This window comes from Delphinus delphis, chromosome 16 (assembly GCF_949987515.2).
Source record: "Delphinus delphis chromosome 16, mDelDel1.2, whole genome shotgun sequence".
Lineage (NCBI taxonomy): Eukaryota > Metazoa > Chordata > Mammalia > Artiodactyla > Delphinidae > Delphinus > Delphinus delphis.
In genome coordinates, this window is record NC_082698.1 from 57,209,399 (window position 1) to 57,229,875 (window position 20,477).

At 43.1% G+C, this 20,477-nt stretch overlaps 1 protein-coding gene across 2 annotated transcripts in view; it reads right to left on the minus strand.

The window, feature by feature from the left end:
• LRMDA (leucine rich melanocyte differentiation associated) overlaps positions 1–20,477 on the minus strand; it is a 1,262,633-nt gene that overhangs the window by 725,236 nt on the left and 516,920 nt on the right. Inside the window, exon 3 of one of the 2 annotated variants that reach the window (XM_060033722.1) lies at positions 9,152–9,247. The exons of the other annotated variant lie outside the window; for it this stretch is intronic. Within the exon in view, the coding sequence (XP_059889705.1) occupies positions 9,152–9,192 (41 nt within the window). The 5' untranslated portion in view covers positions 9,193–9,247. The remainder of the gene's footprint in view (positions 1–9,151; positions 9,248–20,477) is intronic. 2 annotated transcript variants of the gene reach the window in all.

The window sequence follows — 20,477 nt, forward strand, 5'->3', positions numbered from 1 at the left end:
CTACCTCATTCTCCCCTAAAGCTAAGGTGTGGGCATGTGGTGAATTGTGGCCAATAGGGCACGAAAGGATGTTTTCTGGGAGATGTTTTAAAAAGGATACCTCAGATTAAAAGGGATGCACAGAAGGAAACAATCCTCCCACCTCTTCAGCATGACACTACTGTGTCTGTCTGTGATTCATGGAACCGTCACACTCAGGTTGTGGCTATGAGGAAACAAGCTTAAGCACCAAACCAATATGCTAAATCAGCCAAGAAAATGATGGAAGGAGTCTTGGTCCTTGATGTCAATCACTGGACCAAGCCCGTAACTGCTTCACTTAGCTTTTCTCCTATGTGACATATAAGATGTCCTCCATGCTTAAGCCACTTTTTCTTGAGTCTTATGTCATAATAAAGAGTATTCTACCCACAACAAGTGCTTTCTGGTTCTACAGTACTATGAGTGGAAATTCAACTACCTAATCTCAACATTCTAACACCTTCCTAAAATTTAACTTGTCTCGCCTTTCCTCACCTTCCTGACAGAAGCCAAATAGATGTGTCTCTTGGTTCTCCTACACACCACACTCATCATCTTTGGGTCTTTACACATTTCACTATGGCAACTTGCTATATATTCTTCCTGCCTTGTCTGCTTGCCTGCTCCCCTTTCTTTAGAGCCAAATTCAAGTCCTGATTACTCTAAAATGACTTTTCTGACCACGTCTAGGACATACCATTTCTTCCCCATTCATTTCTATAGCTCTCATAGGTTGTGTATCAATCACATGGTTTATCATAAAAATCCTAGAATCAGAGAAGAAGGGTCATCTAGTCTAACCTGCTGGGTGAGGAGAGAACTTCCTCCCATAACATCCTATGGTAGAGATGATTAGCCTACCTCAGAGTAGATCATTTCAACATAGGGCGTTTGCCATTTTACAAGAGCAGTTCATTACACTATTAGAACCTTTCTTATATGAAAACAAAATGTGCCTCCTTGTAACAGCTAGGTGTGGGTCCCCTTGGATATTCTGGGTTGAGTTCTGGACCCCCATCCCCTTCCAGAGCAGGACTATCTCAAGGACAGAAGCATTGCCTTATTCATATCGGTGTCCCCAGCATGTAACACTGTGACTGTCACATCCTAGGCACATATATTGCTGAATACATGATTGATCTGATCCCATCACCACTGCCTACAGGGCCAGGAAGAGACCATGACTCAACATGGATCAAATTTGCTCTTTACAGTTTGTAGAATTGGAAGTTAAGGCTGCTTATTAGTTTCTAGTGGGTATGCAAACTGAAGGTCCATAAGCTCAGGAACTATATTCTTTGTTCATGAACATATGACAGCAGAGAAAGCTAAAAGGGTTATGGGGTGGAGGGAGAGAAAGCAAATGTACTGGGAGAACGGAGAGGAGCTCTGTACAATTCCTGTGAGTTGAAGGAGGTGTAGCTCTGGAGAGCTTTCTAGATTCTTGTTCCAGTCCCCCATGGCCATGCATTTAGTGCTGGGGTTCCATAAGATGACTCTTTATCTCACATCTTTATACCAATTCCTGTTTTTTGCTTCAAAAAGACTGAGTAGGTTTCTGTCACTTACAACTAGAAGAACCTGGGCCAAGGCTCTTTAGCTAACTCAGTGTGAAAGTATGTGTGAGTGTTTATGGAAGTTGTTTCTGTGACAAACCAGCTGCAGGCAAAGGAATGGAATGGATTAACTACAACCCTTGACCAAAACATATTAGAATGATTGTGCAAAGTCACATCCCTTGGAGCTCCCCTGCCACACCACAACTCCTCTTTCTGCCCATATAAGAAAACTGACCCGTATCTTTCTAAAGCAATAAACAATTGAGCAAACGTGCAGTCATCCCATCCCCAATTTCCCCTCCAAGACCCTGGATCAACCCCATAGGTGGGATCTCCCAAGAGAGTTTCATCTTCTCTGAGCTCACAGCACAACACAGCAGACACTGATCTTAATGAGGGCAACCTTCAGCCAAAGAGCATCTCTAGCCTTTGGTTCCTTCTTACTTGCCCTGGAGTCCCTGACTTCCTTTCTCATGAGCTTTTGTTGAGCACCTCACCTTATAAAGCCTTTATAGGGTGTTGTCCACCATAGCACTATTCAACTAAAAGGCCCCCAAATTTCAAGTCCTAAAAATAAGTAACCATACTGGCAAAACGACAGGCAGCTGGAGATATCTGGGGTAGATAATGCCAACTGGTACCCCCACCAATAATACCACATGAAGGTCTGTATGTTCTACCAGATCAATAAAACCCTCTCTGATCTTGCGTCAATCATTCAGCATTTACTGAGTATTCTCCAGACTGCCTGGGTTCCATCTCACTTCCACTCCTTACCAGTAATGCAGTCTTAAGCGAGTGATTTAACGTCTCAGCACCTAAGTTACCTCTCATGAAAAAATGGAGATAACAGGAGTAAATTTCATAGGTTATGATTAAATGAGTTAATACATATAGAGAGTACTTTAAGTTCCTGGCACATAGCACTGAATAAATGTTAATTAGTGTATCAGCCAAGGTAGGCTAGATTATTCCTAAATAACAAACAAATCTTAAATCTCGGTAGCTTAAAACAACAAGGGGTGGTTTCTCTCTCATTCTACATGTCCAGTGTGGGTTGGCTAGTGGGGAGGGGGCTCTGTTCACTGCAGCCACTTAGGGAACCAAGCTCATAGAGTCTTCAGCATCTTATAATGCTGGTGTCTCAATAAGAGGCTTTAGGGTTTACCATAGCATAAGAAACGTGCACTGGGGCCTTCCCTGGTGGTCGAGTGGGTAAGACTCGCGCTCCATGGCAGGTGGCCTGGGTTCGATCCCTGGTCAGGGAAGTAGATCCCACATGCAGGCTGCAACTAAGTCCGCAGGCTGCAACTAAGAAAGATCTCACGTGCCTCAACGAAGATCCCGCAGCCGCAACTAAGACCCGGCGCAGCCTAAATAAATAAATATTTTTTTAAAAAAAGAAACGTGCACTGTTTAGTGGGTCTTAAACGCTTCTACCTAAAAGTGACACAAATCACTTCTGCTCCCACTGAACTGATCAAAGCAAGGCAGACCTAATTTCAAGAGGGAAGGGAGGTGTAACTCTCCTGTGTACACAGAAGGAGAGGAGAACTAGAAATGGAAAATGGTGAGCACTAATAACGTTGACCACAACCATGCATTATTATTACTCTACACCAGACCCTATGCTAGACATCCACATTCTAGGGAGTATATCACATATTTAAATAATTCTGATATGATACTTTCATGTAACAACCCCACTGCTTTATGCTGGACATTTGGCTTTCACTTCTCTGCACATGTGTGTGGAGAGAATTCATTTTTGATGCTGAGTCTGGCGAATATAAAAAATGCCAGGTTGTTTAGTTCAAGGATTCCGTCAAATCAGTTGCTTGGTAGAAGGCAGAAAAGTACCTGGAGAATGGTCTAAACTGACTTGTTATTTAGTAGTAGAGTAATTTTTGAATAATAGATTACTTTCTCTCTACTTGGAAAACCAACGGACACAAGCTTTTTCTGTGACCAATATTTCTGTTGTTTTGGAAGATATTATTGTAAACCAAAAGAGCAGTGTTAAGATGCACTTAGGAGCTCCAATAATGTGCAACAATTTTCTTGAAACTGAAATAGAAAAAAAAAAAAAATCAACTGAAACATGGAAATTTAAAGCCCTATTACCCGCATTTCACTCCGAAACATCCCACTTCCCGTCACTTCTAACACGCATCTTAAGTGTGCTAATTGGAAAGGCTCTGCCATGTATACAGCTCTGTTTTCAAGATGACAACTGCTTTGCTTTTATCACTGGGCTCAATACCAAGAGGGGGATCATTTTCAAAATTCAAAGCGTTTTGATCTGGCTGTGTCAATTGGGCGCCTGCACTAGGCTGGTATTCTTAGAAAAACACATGAACACTTCAGGCGATGGGGCCAAGGCTAGGGAAAGGAAGGCATCCCTGAATGCCTGAGTAAGAAAAGGGTATCCTAAGATTAAAAAAAAAAAAAGGGTTCAGTAACTGAAAAGACTGCCAAATTATCCCCCCCTTAGAAAAGCTCACTAAATATGCTACAAATGTTTATTGAAAAGAAAATCATTAACTAATAAATCTCAAAAAGGAACACTCAGGCAGCTTAAGTATCACCCAGGAAAACAAGCGGAGATGTTCTCAGTTTACACTCCTCTCCTCCAAAATGACAAAAACATTGGGCAGCTGACGGCTGATGTGTGGTCTGGTGAGTGACTCATACCTATGAAGAACTCTCAAAAAAACAACATTAATCCATGTTTCTATGAGTCACTCCATGTTAAAGTCCTATCTACCAGACAGAAAAGCAGGATCTTCCAAGTTCAAGGGCTTTGAGCCCAGGAGAAGGCAGCTCTTCACTTTTTCCCCGCACAAGTGATGCTCCCAAATGGTTGCCACATGTAGGACTAAGGCTACAGGAAGGATACCAAACAGTCAAAGGAAAACACAAACACAAATTCAAGAATACCAATGCTTCCCAATGGTGACAAATGGGTTAATTATCTGTATTGGGGGCCACAGGTTACAATGTTCACCAAGGTGTCCATGAAGATGAAAACCGGCATTTCCGCCAAGCAGAGCTTTCTCTAGGACAATACACAGAGGTGATATTTTGGTCATGCCTTCAACACAACTGTTGGAACAAGCATACTGTGATCAGTGAAAGGCAGCAACGAGTACACAACCCTGTCTTCCACTCAAGAGTTTTCAACACAGGATTCATGACGGGGGTAGTTGGGACGTCTGAAATTGCATGCAAATTTGTATCCATGAGACATCAAACACAACCTAAAGGAAACATATACAGTTGCCCCTTAACAACGCAAAGGTTAGGGGTGCAGATGCTCTGCACAGTTGAAGAGCCGTGTGTAACTTATAGTTGGCCATCCATATACACAGTTCCTCTGTATCCTCGGTTCCACACCCACAGATTCGACCCAACCACGGATCATGTAGTACTGTAGTATTTACTACTGAAGAAAATCTGCCTACGAGTGGACCCTTGCAGTTAAACCCATGCTGTTCACGGGTCAAATGTATTGTGAATTTCCTTAAGAACGTCAGTTTCTCAGATAGACCTGCTGAGTGAAGCATCTCTATTCTAGATCCATCCAAAGAATATCACTCTCTCTCTCCAAATACAAATCCCCAACTCCTTTGGAAGAAGCAAAAAGAAGATCTAAGCTTGTTCTAACTTGGCAAGTCTCCTTACATCTGGAGCAGTGGGTTCTAAAGATTTACCAGTATGCATGGAACTCATCTGGAGAGCTTTTCAAAACACAGACTCTCAGCTTCCTCACAAGAGATTCTCATTCAAGTCCCAGGTAACAGAGATGTAAGCAGTCTGTGGGCTACCCTTCAACAAACTCTGGTCTGATGGTTTCACCCCATGGGTCAGGCGCTGCAGGCAACTCTGAGTGGACCCCTTTTAAAAGAGAAGCTCATGAAAACAGAGACCTCCCCAGCATTCTCCTGGGTGCCGTCAGCAGCTCTACTGCAGTCCTCCTAGCGTGCTACACACCCTACTCACCTTGGATCACCTGACCTCAGATTTGGGCCTCAGCCTCTTGCCTCTTCCTGTTCTGCTAACGTGATCCATGTCACCCAGGCTGTCTATAACACGTGTGACATCCTCACCTGTAGGAAGCTGTTCTGGGGAAGCCTGCTCTTGTTCCTGGGGCCATAGTGGCTCTCATCTAGGACACGCTGGATTCTCCCCAGGTCCCCGACACTGCCATAACCTGTGGATATGTGCTCGCCCCAATTATTTCTTGTCAATCAGCTCTGCTCCTACCTGGGTTCCCTGTTCACCTGAAACAGTGCCAGAGAGATGGAATCAACATAGAACAAAATTACAGTCTAACGAAAATGGCAAGGTACAGCGGAACAGTTATGGGGACAAGGTGTCCCACCTGCTGCCAAGCACACAGAGCCCATGGCGCTGAATTTCAAGGCCTCACCCTCACCTCCCAGCCAAACTAGCTAACACAGACCTACAGAGATAATCAGGCCCCAAAAGAAAGTGTGTGTGACTAGTGGAAACAAACAAAATATAGATTCTAGAAGCTCTGTCAATAATCTCTGGCTGGATTCCCACTTCACCATTTAACTATAAATCCATTCTCACTAAGGATGGTATCACAGACCATAAATACCTGTTTATATCATGTCACCACATTCGGAATTGCCCCCAGAAAATCATTAATTGGCAAAGAAAGTTTGCAGTTTGGAAGATGGTGGTAATGAAATGCTCTTCTCTGCATTTCCTACTTACGGTCGAAAGAACATAAAGAAATCTCTAGGTGTATATATATATATATATATATATATATATATATATATATATATATAAGCACACAATCATAAATATCTACCACCCTTCCCAAAGACTCACTGCACGTACTAATTTATACCAGGTTGCTAACTTTTTGTTTCATGCTACACTGATGGACTTGACAGTTTTTCGAAGAGTTTATAACTGCAGCAGTGTTGATCTTATTTAAAGAGAATATTAAATCAAATCCCTTGTCATCGGCATAAAATCTCCTGTAGCATCCACAAAAGGCGGCAGTTTTTATCGATTCCCTGATACAAAAGACTTATGAAGTGGACAGATGCTGCTCTGCCCAAAAAAAGTCACAATGAAATCCCCATGAAAACTACCGGCCATTGTAAAGGTCCTCATCAACCTTTAATGGCATCCTAAAGGGAAACAATATGCTTCCCTTCGACACCAAGGGCAAAGAGAATAAAATACTGTATTTCCAGGGTGAGCACTGCAGAGAGTACCAAGAAGCCTTATAGAAATACGTGTTGTATCAAAAGGCAACCCTAATGAGACATAATTCACATCCCTCAATTCACTGTCCACATTCATGATGAGGGAATTTCCAGGGGACAGCTGATGAAAAATGCGTGTACACATCCAGATATGCTCAGTCTTGCTGAATGAGCCAGAACAGGAAGTGGATCTGCTTCGGGTTTTCATTCTTCCAGACCCGAGGAGGGACCACTGACTAACTGGGGAAGCAGGGATGAAGATGTGAGCTCATTTCTGCCAGCGATAAGCAGGGCACTGCCCCCCAACCCAGGCCCTCAGCTTCCTTTCCTAGGAAGACACTGAATCTAGTCTCTTTGATCCCTCTCAGACCAGCGAGAGCACACAGATGTACTCCTGCATGCTAACTCTGACTGCTGGGGTAACACATCTCTGGATCTCAGTTTCCTGAGTCCTGAAAGGAGAGGGGTACTGTGTTGAGAAGGATTCTGAATCAGCATCCAGGCAGAGCAGGAAAGAGTGTCCTGGTGATTTAGCAATGTGCTCCAGGGGTGCTAGAAGGCTCATGGCAGCAGCCGAGCCAGCTCTTAGCCCTAAAATGTCAAAATTCTATAAAATTCACCCCAAGAACATTGTAGAGGACACCTAATACATTATGGATTGATTCATCCAAGAGAAACTGCTGTCTCGTCAACCAAGGCTCTCTACAAAGTTCAGACCTCAGCAGGGGAGGGCGATGGTGCTTATCAGAAAAGTGCCATGAAAATAACCAGGAAGCCAATCATTAAAATTCCATCTATGTTTGCTCACACTTTGGGGCCGTGGGACCTCCTCCAAAAATCTCCTATTCAGAAGGGAATATGCTGCTATTTTCATCAAATATTTTAGATTTATTTATTCAGTAAGGAATTCCTAAGGACCCACTCAGTGCAAAGAGCTGTGCACACTGGTGTGAGGAAGCCGTCAGGAAGGCAGTATGCGTAGTGGTTAAAAGCTTGGGCCCTGGGCTGAAATGACCAGGCTTCAAAAGCCAGCTCCTCCACTGGCTAGTTGTGTTATCTTGGATGAGTTAATTAACCTCTCTGAGCCACAATATTTGCATCTGCAAAAAGAGTACAAGAATAAACTCCTCATAGGATTTCTGCACATTATAAAAGAGGCAACCCTTGTAAAGTGTTCACACAGCACCTGTTTTAGCAACATCATCTCTCTGCTCAGGCTACTCCTCTAGGCTCCAGACCTACACAGGCAACTGCCCCCTCTCTGTCCTCACTTAGAGGTTTCAAAGGCACTTCAAAGTCAGTGTATCACAACCCAGTTTGCAATCCTCTCTTGCACCACCAAAACAAAAAGAAATCAAAACCTACCTGTTCCCCGTCTAAGTGCACGTCCTACCAACCACTCACCCATTAGGCTGCGTCATATGAAACTGATGTTTCTGCAGATCAAAAATGGCAGAATGTTGGCAGTTTCATGAGGTTCAACCCAAGGTCCAAAGCCGGAAATCTAGGTGTCACCTTCAGCATCTTTTACTCCTTCAATGCCACTCTGCCCAGCCTTGCCAACTCAGTCTCCTCAACACCACTTCTCACTTCTATCTCCACCACCACCACCCTGATCCAAATTCCCACCATCTCTCCTGGATGGGCCGCCTCCAAACGATCCTTCTTCTTTCACACCTAGCACCCACCCACATGGATCCTGTATGCTGCAGCCAGCGTGACTCCAGATGTCCAAGCCAGATGTGTTAGCTCCCTCCTGAACACACTTCAGTAGCCGTATGTGGCTCAGAGAATCAAGGTCAGAGACCTTCAGGGCTGTGCTTGGCCTTACGCGTCATCTTCTCTACCTCCCTGGCCTCAATACGTCTCCCACCTGCCGTCTGCATTCCAGCCACAGTGACCTTCATCCCGTTTCTGAATGTGCCTGAGGCTCTGTTCATACTGTTTCCTCTTCCTGGAACCTTCTTCCTGTCCTGCTCTGCCCTCACACCTCAAAACAAACATCCTTTCCTCAGGTGGGACCCATCCATGCGAGTACAACCTGCTCAGCTGCACAGGACCCCGTGCTTGATTTGATGCACTGCTGTCGCCATCTTGAAATGCTTAGTAATTTTGGAACGCGAACCACTGCGTTTTCATTTTGCACTGGGCTATACAAATCCCAAGGCCAGGCCTGTCCTCTGGGGAGCCTTCACTGACCTCCCCGAATAGTTCAAACGCCCCTTCCCAATTCCTCATGGTGTCCTGCACCCACCCCTTCGTGCCACCTGTCACCATCAACATTTTCACAATAATCTGAGTGACCGTGTGATGGTTTACCTTCCCCATTTGAACATAAGCTCCGTGAATCCGGGATCCATGTCTGCTTTGTGATCAACTACCTCGCATACAACAAGCAATCAGTAAAAGCTGGATCTGCAAAAAAGAGTACAATACTCTGAATAAGTGTTGTTGTTGTTTCCAGTATCACTGTTGTTACTACCTTGTACCGTTAAAGCTAAGAAAGCAGCAGGGTATATAAGGACAGTGCACAACGGGGCCGTGGATAATTCCCACCGGGGGCTTCGGAGAGAACACGTTTACTATTAGAAGAGACGAAGGGGAGGCTGCAGGGACCCCTCCGAGGAGGAGCTGAGTCAGCAGTGCCCCAGACGATGGGCTGCATCTACTGGGCAGACGTCAGGGGAGGGCGCCCCTCAAATAGAAGGGGTAACATAAACAAATGTAGAACTGTGAGGCTGGAAATGAGAACTGATGGTGGCCAGAACATTCTGGCACAGGGGCTGCACGGCAGGGAAGAGTCAGTCAAAACCGTGGAAAACCTTGAAGCCAGGCTAGTGAGTTCACATTCTCCCGAAGTAAGCATGGAGGCAACGAAAGCAGTGTTTTAAGAAATTAGGGCAATTCCTCAGGAAGCCTTAAAAAGTTTAAACATCATTACTGAAATCAATGCCTAACGATGCTTTTCTAACTGTGTACGGGGAGGAAAAAAAGTAAACTTTGATCAGAGTACAACACCTTCCTCTTCTTTGGAACCATATGTTATAATGTGCCTAATAAAAATACGCTTTCATATTATACACACATGCCCGCTAAGCACGCTATACTTTTCAAAGTGCTTTCAAACACACTGCATACGAATGGCTCTCAGCCACCTTTGCCGCACCCCTCGTCCATTGATCAAGTGTTTGGTCATCCCAGCTGACATCTTCCAGCTGGTACTACCCCAGAAAGACATTTCCCAGATGAAAGACACATATGTATTTCTCCAGAGGCAGGACCATCTTGTCTGCAGCTCCTGGCATCAAAGACTGATACTGAAAAAGGTGTTTACTCGGGGTTGATACTGCTTAAATTCACGGAGACAAAGGTGAATTTTTCTCAAAACAAAAGGAATGCCCTTTAACAAATAAATAATTCACAAATGCCCATGTATGGCAGGCCTCCATAACAAGAACCCAACTGAGCAACAAAAACACCCTTATTGTGATGTACAGTAAGATCCGAATGCTCAAAACCTGAACTTGACTCATGACTCAGAAGTATGTCCCTTGCTCAAAATGGATAGCCATTTAATTTCAACTCCAAGACGGCAGGGAAAAAATGACATGCCTCTGTTTACACACTCCCTATTTAGCATCAACATAAATACAGGTATATTACGTTTTCCCTCTAAGGCCGATCAAAAAAACAGCACAATACTGTGAAGCCTTGGTTTTTATTCTGCCCCATTCCCACAGTCTCCTATATGAATTCTTGTCATTACATGAATTTAATCCCCTGCCATTTTTGGCCCCTGTCCGTCAAGCTGAATGAAGAGCACAATAGCCGGCATTTAATGGGACGGCTCGCCCAGCTCCAGCCTGCCTCCTTTAAGGCAAAAGTTTGTCGAACGCACAAAATTCCCTTTACAGCTCATTGGAGATGCATAAACAATCCCAGAGACAGAAAAGAGCAAAAATAATAATTTGCCATTTTAAGGAGCTGGGCTGCCTGAGGGAAGCCCTGAATTCTGGAGCTCCTGTTGATGGTGGGGTTGTGCAGGCCACTCCGCCCCATCCTGCAGCAGACGAGCCCGGGGATGCCCAGGCCCGGGCCCTGCCGGATTTGCTGTGCCTTTGCATCATCTCCTGGGACGGCTCCACCTCTCTTGACAATCGCAGAGGGGAAATTCAGCTCTCCTTCCCTGCAGGGCAGGCCCCTCCACATACAGACCCCAGCCACGTGCTTACTGTTCGCTCCCTCTTCCACGCTCCCTCCACTCGCCGGGGTTTAGAGCAGCGACGGCCAGAGGATGGACCTCCAGCTAAAGTCACAATGAATTGAGAGGTGAGGACATGTTCTGCACACTCACCCCCACAGGGATCCCAGGGCTCACACAGGGAGAGGCCGGAAGCAGCCCAAGGAAACTCAAGGTATACGTCAGCCTCACAAGAGCAATTCTTGTACTGCCCTAAAATCCACCAAGTGACACCTCTGCCAGCAGGAGGTGTGTTGCACGGGAGGGAAAGGCAGGACACAGGAAGGAGAGGCACTTCAGAAGCCTGAGACATAGAAAAGGAAGAACTGTGCATCAAAGAATCCCAAGGTACATTCTTTCCACTAATTTGCACCGTCTAAATAAACCAACTGTGGTTAGGATACGGGGACCCTAGCACACAATGGAGCCATCCTATCCCATAACCACAGGTGATCACCGTAGCCTGTGATCTATATGGGGGAGTCCGTAAGGTGGACCACTTGTCAAGTCCAGGATGGGAAAAAAAGGACCTCAACAGGAATGAGATTGACTTTACACTGATCGGCCACCCAGAATCTTCTGGCGGTCCTGTGTTGCAGTAACAATATATTAATATGTTAATGTCTTCATAGAAAAGTGTTTAGTCATTATTACAGACAAACTGGGGGGAAATCCATAATCCTACCAGAACGTTCAAAGATCCTTTCCATATTTACAGAGGGATGTTGCCCCTTCTCCAGGACCATCAAGAGTTTGAGAACTAGCCCAGGTCTAAATAAATATGAACGATTAACAGGAAATAATGTCTATGAGATTTCTTGAGTTTTCAAGAACCCTGCTAAGTTTCATGGTTTACCTCACGTTCAGGACAAAGTACTCTGACCCCCTCCTCCCCCAATCATAAAACATCAGTGAACCCTCAAAGATAACTGAGTAGTCCTAAAACTTCTGTATTAAAAAATTCCAATTATGAAACTATGGACTTAAATCACAACACCTCTGGTCCTGTGCATGAGTGAGCTTTCTCAAAGCCAATTATTTGTGCCGTTGATGTAATATTAATCTCCATCTCTCCCTCCTTCCCTCTTTCCCTTTCTCTCACTCTCATTCTAAAAATCTGAATTGCAAAAGCACCACATACAAGAGGTTCATTAAGTAAGAATTGATGGGGATAGAAATCACACAAGGCCTCTCTGGCTTCCAGGAAAGTAACCTGGCTTGAATCAGTGACCTCACAAGTCCCTCTCGTCACCGGCTCAGCTACCCCGATACCCGATTCCTGACCCCTCTGCGTGGCCCTGACCGCCCACCAACACCCAAGTCCAATTCTACTTGTGACTTTTGCCGGCCACCAGGCCAAATTTACTGCCGACTCAGGTGCCTGGAAATGCCTACCCTTCCTCTTGACTCAGATGTTCCATTCACACTCATCCTTACATGTCTCACTATGATACATTTTCATCTTAAAGCGTCCTTTAGTCCTGTATGAAATAGGGGCCATGCATCTTAGGTAAACCGCGTACATCTTATTTCTGGCCAACGGTGACCTCGCCAGTGAATTCCTCCAGGAATGACTCAGATTAACAACTGTAAATTCCCAAGCCCTTACTTCAAGCCCCTAACTCACTAAGCCTCAGTACTTCAGGGCTAAAAGGGACCCCTGGTTCATTCTGCAGATGAGAAAACTGAGGTCCACAGGGGCTAAATAACTACACACTTGGCCTCCTAGAAAACGTACCAAGACCAGCACTGGAGAAATTAAGTTCTTGTCTAGTGAGACCTCATGAAGGGCATTTATGAAGAGCATTGCTAAAAATGAAGTACAAGAGGAAGGGACTTCGTTTCCCACCAGAGTTTTTTCCTTACCACAGGCCAGCTTCACCTCCTGTCAGCCTCCTACACTTCCCCAGCTTCCCTGCCTGGGGCTGGCAAGACCCCCCATCAGCTCCCCTCAGAACACGCTATTCACACGCAGGGACCGCTCGGCTCACGCACCGGGAAAATGGCATTCTCAACCTTTACTGTGAACCTAAGAAATGCAAACCGGCTGACACAAAGGACGAGATTTTTTTTAAACCAGCCATCTTCCCTACTCCTGAAAGAGGGCTTCTGCCTGCCTCAACTCTATGAACAGCTTTGCCCCACAACACACACACACCAACAGTAAGCCCCTCCCAGAGCAGGACCCGGGGCCCCAGGCCTGAAAAACAAGAGCGCACACATCCTGGGACTTCGAACGCGAGGAGACAGGAAGGAGGAGAGGAGGAATCCTCAGCTGGGGCTGGGAGGAAAATCGAACCCTCGAAAATTGCACAGCACAAGATGCCAAGAGAGATTCCTCACTGTCGCAGCTGCTTACCACAGAAATCTCTCCTCGTCTGGGGACGACATCGGCAGCCCTGATTTTTTTGTCACCAGTCACTCCGCACTTGTTTTAATTATGCAGCACACCAACAGAAATTTTCTTTCTGATCACATACATCACATCGCCGTGACACCAGGCTCAATAGGCGCGGCTGGAACAACGTGGTGAGAGCTATCGACTCCATCGCTCAAGTCCACAAGGTGTATCATTTAGCTGAGAGTGATAATTAGACACAGAATATACTGAAAACTGTCAATAGGCATGTCAATAGGAGAACTCTTAGCATCTAACACCCACTGAATCAATGGTGTTTTTCAGCTATAAAATCAAGAAAATGATAGCTTTCAAATGAATGGTGGAAAGGAAACAGGAGCCTCCTTGGGGAGGAATAAAACAGCTCAATTTTCCCTTACTGAGTGCCTCTCCAACTACCTCACTCAATGGAAAAGGTCACAGAACATTACAGCAAAATATCTATGAAACAAGATGTACAACAGCGCTGGGACAGGACATGCTGCCTGGGCACCCCGCGAAGGCCTTGCTCTCTCTGACCTGACGGGAGCGGCAAATGGGTCAGCAGATGGCAGACCAGAACAGAGGGCGAGGCAGCACGAGCCGCGAGGAAGGGGGTGACGGGGCCGCCGGGGAAAGAGGTGTGCCCTGATCAAACAAAAATGAGACCGCGTGCAGGGCTGGGGGTGTCTGAGCCCATCACGGAGGAAGTGGGCACTTGGACTGGGTGCTGCTGGAAAGACAACCTCTTAGCAACGCTCAGTTACGTTTCACAATCAACGCCACTATTAACAGGCAATGCTTCTATGCTGCTCCAAGTACTCTGCACATAGGATCTCATTTAATCCTCCATGCAGCTCTAGGCAAGGTGGCATCCTTAGCCCCATTTCAAAGGTGAGGAAAATGAGGCAGAGAGAGGTTACATAAACTAGCCCGAGGGCACACAGCTAGTAAGCAGTAGGGCTGGAATCTGCACCCACTGAGCTGTGCTCTTACACACCACGCTATGCTGCCACTCATGCTGGCCCAGCAGCACCCAGCTATACCCGCCTGTTCCCTTTTAACAAGAGCAGGTGATAGGTGGGCCTGAATGGTACTGTGTGTCCCTGGGCAAGTCATGGGATTTCCCAGGGTCTCTGTTCCCTCATACATGGGGCAGAGATGGGGGGGGGGGGCGTTGGTGGGCATGATCATGAGACCTGGGGAGTATGTTACAAGGTACTAAGCTAAGTGGCCTTACACCCTCTCATTCATACCCTGAGAACAGCACTGTCTCCATTTTACAGACAAGTAAACTGAGTTTTCATAAAACACCTCTGATCGCACAGCTCACAGGCTACGTTAGAACCCAATGGGTAGGACTCTCTAGCTATGCTCTCAACGACTGTATGAAACCAAAGGCTGCAGGAAGTCTCCTGTGCACCAAGTGCCAGGAACAGTGACCAGTATGCTTGGCAGTCCTCCATAAATGATAGGGGGAGGGGAAGGGGGGATGTGCAGGGAAAGGAAGTAGAAGGGGAGAACCAGAAGGCAGAAGTAAAGGAGCTGGGAAAATACACACATAAATGCACACATCTAGACAGGAGCGCCAGTAACTTAAGTAATTACCAAATTAAGAAATGCACGTGAGTTGCTACTTCTAGTTTCAATCTAATATACTATTTATTTAACTGATTATTGGTACACTCTCTAGGGGCTCTTACTATATTAAATTGGTGGGTTATTTTTTTTAATCAAACAAAACAGTAAATCTAATTTCAAGTAACATTTATTAAACATTTACTAAGTGCCAGGTTCTGGACTTAGTTCTCTTATTTGATAGAGTGTACTTAATCTTCTTTGTTCTTGAAGCTATCACTTAAAAAAAAAATGTGATAAAGAAACTCTACCAAAGACATTGCCTTCAGTAAAGTAAACCAGCTGCCAGACCAAGGACAGAAATGGCAGCCTTATAATTAACTAATCATTAGTGGCCATTAGCCAGATGACATTTGCAATGACTTACCCAGTGGTATGTGGCTATATGCACAGATAATCAAATACTTCACTACGCCCAAAGCTTCACGCTAGGGCTGCCTTCCCTCGTCAAGTTTCCTTCCTTATCATGTGTAGTTTTCTATGTAGTGGGAGGTTCTACAAGATTTGATCCCTGCCAGGGCAAGAAGGAGATCTGGAACACAACTGATTAGGTGGGTAGCATCACACAGAGCACACAGGAAGCTCTTAACAAACAATTCTGTTTGACCCAAATCAATCCTCAACATCTGTCACCGGTCACAGTAGCCCTCTAGCTGGTCTCCCTGCTTCTCGTCTTATCCCCCTAGAGTCTAAGACAAAAGCTAATTACATTATTTCTCTATACAAAACCATCCAATATTTCCTACCTCACCCAGAGCAAATACCAAAGTACTCACTGCGGCTTCTAAGGACCCCAAATGTCAACTTCACTCCAGCCCACAGGTCTGCTGGTTGCTCTCCTAGGTCATCGATCACACTCCTGCTCAGGGCTTCGCATTTGCTGTTCCCTCTGCCTGGAGTACTCGTCCCTTAAATCTTCCCATGGGAGGCTTTTTCTCATTCTTCCACTCTCAGTGCAAGCATTTCCCACACCAGAGAGTTCTTACATGCTGTCTTAAGTAAACCACACCCACAGATACGCTCACTAGCTCTTGACTGAACTCCACTGTCTTCATAACACTGATCACAAGCTGACAGTTGTTTACTATTTGTTTACTGTTTGCTTCTTCCAACTATAAAGGAAGCTTCAGGAAATGGTGACTTTGTTTTATTCAACACTGAACTATGGCACCTAGAACTGTGCTTCATACACGATAGGCTCTCAATCCATAATGAGTGATCATCTGATGAATGAACACATCCAGATGTCCAAGAAAAAAATAAAATTAAAAATCAGTGATAAAAGCAGTCAAAGGTTGGACCACTTAATTCCAAGCATCTTCAGAAAGCATGGCTGGAGACTTCCCCCAATAAGCAAAGAGGTCATTCTTATCAGAAGACATCCACCACGAAAAATAGAGGGGAGGTGAGGCAGGTTCCCAGCTGAAGAACCATGCTCACTGGAAGGGGTTTACATAATCAAAATATCCCAAATCACAAAAAAGAAAAGAGTTGAAAAGAACCCCAAAGCTCATTCTTACTGTTAGCCTTATTTTCAGCCTTATAGAAGAATATAAGAAGGCTATTTGTAGGAGTTCCTGTTCTGGTAATAATGAAGTAAATTGTATCAGACAAACTCTCCCACAGATAAAAATTATAAACTCTGGGGAAAACATAAGCAAAAATTAATTGAAGGCACTGGAGAGCTCCCAGAGCAGGCAGAAAATGGATAAATTCAATGACCTTTATTAAAGAAGTGAACCGTATCGGGTGCTATCTATGTTTAAATGGCCTTTCCCTTGAAGCCATTTTGCAGTCTGCACTGCACAAAGCAGCTAGAACTCAAGAAGAAATCTGTAAACTCACTGGCTTAAAAAGCCAGAGATCAGGGTTGTCCAAGTGGTTGGAAATTATAAAGGGAAACCCCAGAACAAAGGAGTTACAGAGGTAGGAAACCTGCATACACATCTTCACAAATCCCTAGCTTATTCCTGAACTGGGGGTTCACAGGGGAAGTCCAAGTAGCCTGGCAGAAACTAACAGGTGAAAGGCTGAAAAAGGTCCTAGATATTTCATAAGTTGTCCACCACAAGGGAGTCAGAGTTCAGTGTTGTAACTCTGACAAGGCAAAGGGACTTGGTCAATATCTTGGGCTTTATAACAAAAACCTTGAAGGGAAACACTTAGAAGTACAGACTATGCCCCAGGATTATGATTTTGCACTAAAAGCAATAGCAAAATTGAAACAGAATGCCCTAAGAAGTTATAAAAAAGAAGCCTTCCCAAGTTTAAGGTTATCAGCCAGCAATGTAAGTGCAAAAATCAATCTAGAACAAAACCAACAGTTTTCATAGGAAGATAAAAGAATCCACAATCTTTGCAGTACATTAACACAGTGTCTTGTATACAGTAAAAAACAAACACACAAAAAACAAAACTACTACACACAGGTAAAAATGTGACTCAGAGTCAAAAGAAAACTCAGGCAAGAAAAACAGACCCTGAGATACTCCAAATGTTTGAATAAACAAACAAGGACTTTAAAAAAGCTTTATAAATATTTTCAAGGAATTCAAAGAGGGTCAAAATCAGCAAACAAATGGGGGAATTTCAACATAAAGTTTTAAACTACAAAGAAATAACCAAATTAAATTCTATTACAGAAGTAAGGCATCTAATAAAAGAAAAATTACTCAGTGGTCTTAACAGCAGGTGGAAATGCTATGGGGGGAAAAGGACCATTCAACTTGGATAAAGACCAATAGTATTTGAAGATCCATAATATTTATCCAATCTGAAAAACAGAAGAAAGGTTAAAACAAGTGATCTGAGCCTCAGTCAAATATGGAACAATATCAAGTGGTCTAATATATGTGTAATTGGAGTCCCAAAACCTGAGAAGAGAGAATGAGGCAAAAACAGTATTTGAATAAATAATGGGCAAGAATTCCCCAAATCTGTGAGAAAACAACAACAGACTGATCAAAAAGCCTTCATAAACTCAAAGCTGAATGAATACAAATAAAACTATACCAAGGTTCTAATAATAAAAGATAAAAAGGAAGTCTTAAACGTGTCTAAAGGACAAAGACATTTAATTCAGAAGACAACGAAACAACTGATAGCTGACTTGTTACTAGAAACAGCAAATGTCAGAAGTCAATCAAAAAATCTTTAAAACACTGAAAGAAAAAATAAACCATCAATCCAGAATTCTATATGCAACAAAAACATCCTTCAACAATGAAAAAAATAAAGATTTTTACAGATAAATGAATACTGAGAGAATTCATTACCAGCTGACCTTCACTGCACTAAATTATGCTTCTATTAACACTTAACAGAAGTGTTACCAGACAGAAACATATCTACAGGAAGAATGAAGAGTATATGAAATGGTAAATATGTATATGTAAGTTATCTTGTTTCTTCATCTCTTTAAATGCAAACTGACAGTTTAATACAAAAATTATAAAAATGTATCATGGGGTTTTTCATATAGATGCAAAACGTAGGACAAAATAGCACCAAAAAATCAGAGGGAGCTAAACGGAATGGAATTAAACTATTGTGAAGTTGTTACATTTATATGAGATTGTACAGTTTTAACTCTGAGTAGGCTGTGGAAAAGTAGGCAAAACTGAGGATGCAAAATCTCATCTCTAGAAGAAAGATTGAAAAGAAAATAGTTAAAAAGCTACAAGAGGAATTAAAATATAATACTAAAAAGTATTCCACTTACCTAAAAGAAGGCAGAAAAAGAACAAAAAATGTAAAAACAGATGGGACAAATAGAAAATACCTTACAAAATGGTAGACTTAAGCCCAAACTCATCAATAATTAGATGAGATGCAAATGGTTAAACACTACGATTAAAAGGAAAAGATCACTGAAGTGAATAAAACATCAAGGCCCAACTGAATGCTACCTACAGGGATGCGATGATAATATAAATACACAAAAATGTTGAAAGTAAAAGGATGGAAAAATATATACTCTGGAAAATACAAGTATTAAAAAGCTGCCATGGCTACACTAATATCAGACAAAGTAAACCTCAAGACAGAGTACTACTAGAGATTCTGAAAGGAATGTTTCATAATGATTAAAGGGTTAGATTATCAGGAAGCATACAAATCCTAAATGTGTGTGTGCACTTAAACACAAAGCTTCAAAACAGATGATGCAAAAACTAGACAGGTCTAAATGGGGAAATCCACAATCATGGGTGGAAAATTAATAACCCCTCTCTCAGCAACTGACAGAAACACATGACAACACAGAATCCAGTAAAGATACAAATTTGAACACACTACTGAACAACTTGTTCTAATTGATATTTATAGAACACAATATCCAAGAGCTGCAGAATACACATTGTTCGCAAGTACGCAAGGTATATTTATGAAGACAGACCATGTGCTGAGCCATAAAATGTCTCAGCAGATTTCCAAATAGTGAAATCTTAAAGAGTAGATTCTCTGAGAACAACAGATGTTAGAACTCAATAAAAATTAAGATATCTAGAAAATCTAAAATAATTGAAAACTAAACAACTCACCTCTAAAAAATCATGGATTAAAGAAGAAAATACAAGGAAAACATGAAAATATTTTCTGTGGCATATTAATAAAATACAATATATCATAATCTAATGGATGCCGCTAAAGGAATGCCCAAGAAGATTATTTATAGTTTTAAACACTTACATTAGAAAAGTAGTTTAAAACCATGATCTAACGTTTCCACATTAATAAGCTAGAAAAAGCACCAAAACATGTAAAAAGAGCGGGAATCAGTGAAATAAAAACAACTAACAATAGAGAAAATGAACAAAGCCAAACCTGGTTCTTTTAAAATATTAATAAAATTTATAAACCCAGGAGAAAATATTCACAACCTTGAGTTAGGCAAAGTTTCCTTATATATAACACCAAAAGCATTATCTGTAAGAGCAAAAAATTGATCTATTGTACTTTATCCACATTAAAAACTTTCGGACTTCAAAACATACCATTACGAAAATTTAGAAGACAAGACTCAGACTGGGAAACAATATCTGAGAAAATTATATACCGGATACAGGAATTGTACCTACAATACATAAAGAACACTTATAACAATAATAAAGACATATAACCCAATTTTAAAATGGACAAAAGATTGCCTGCAATCTGAAAGCCTAATACATTTTCTATCTGGCTCTTCACAAAGTTTGCTTTTTGACTCTTGGCTTAAAACCATAAAGGTTTATTCCTCACTCATGCTCCACTTTAATCAGGAGTCAGCTGGGAGTTCTGCTCCATGTCATCCTCACTGTGGGACCAGGCTGATGGATCACACTATATGGGATGACGCTAGTCACTGTGGCAAGGGAAATAAGCAGGCTCTGAAGGATCTTACACCAGCA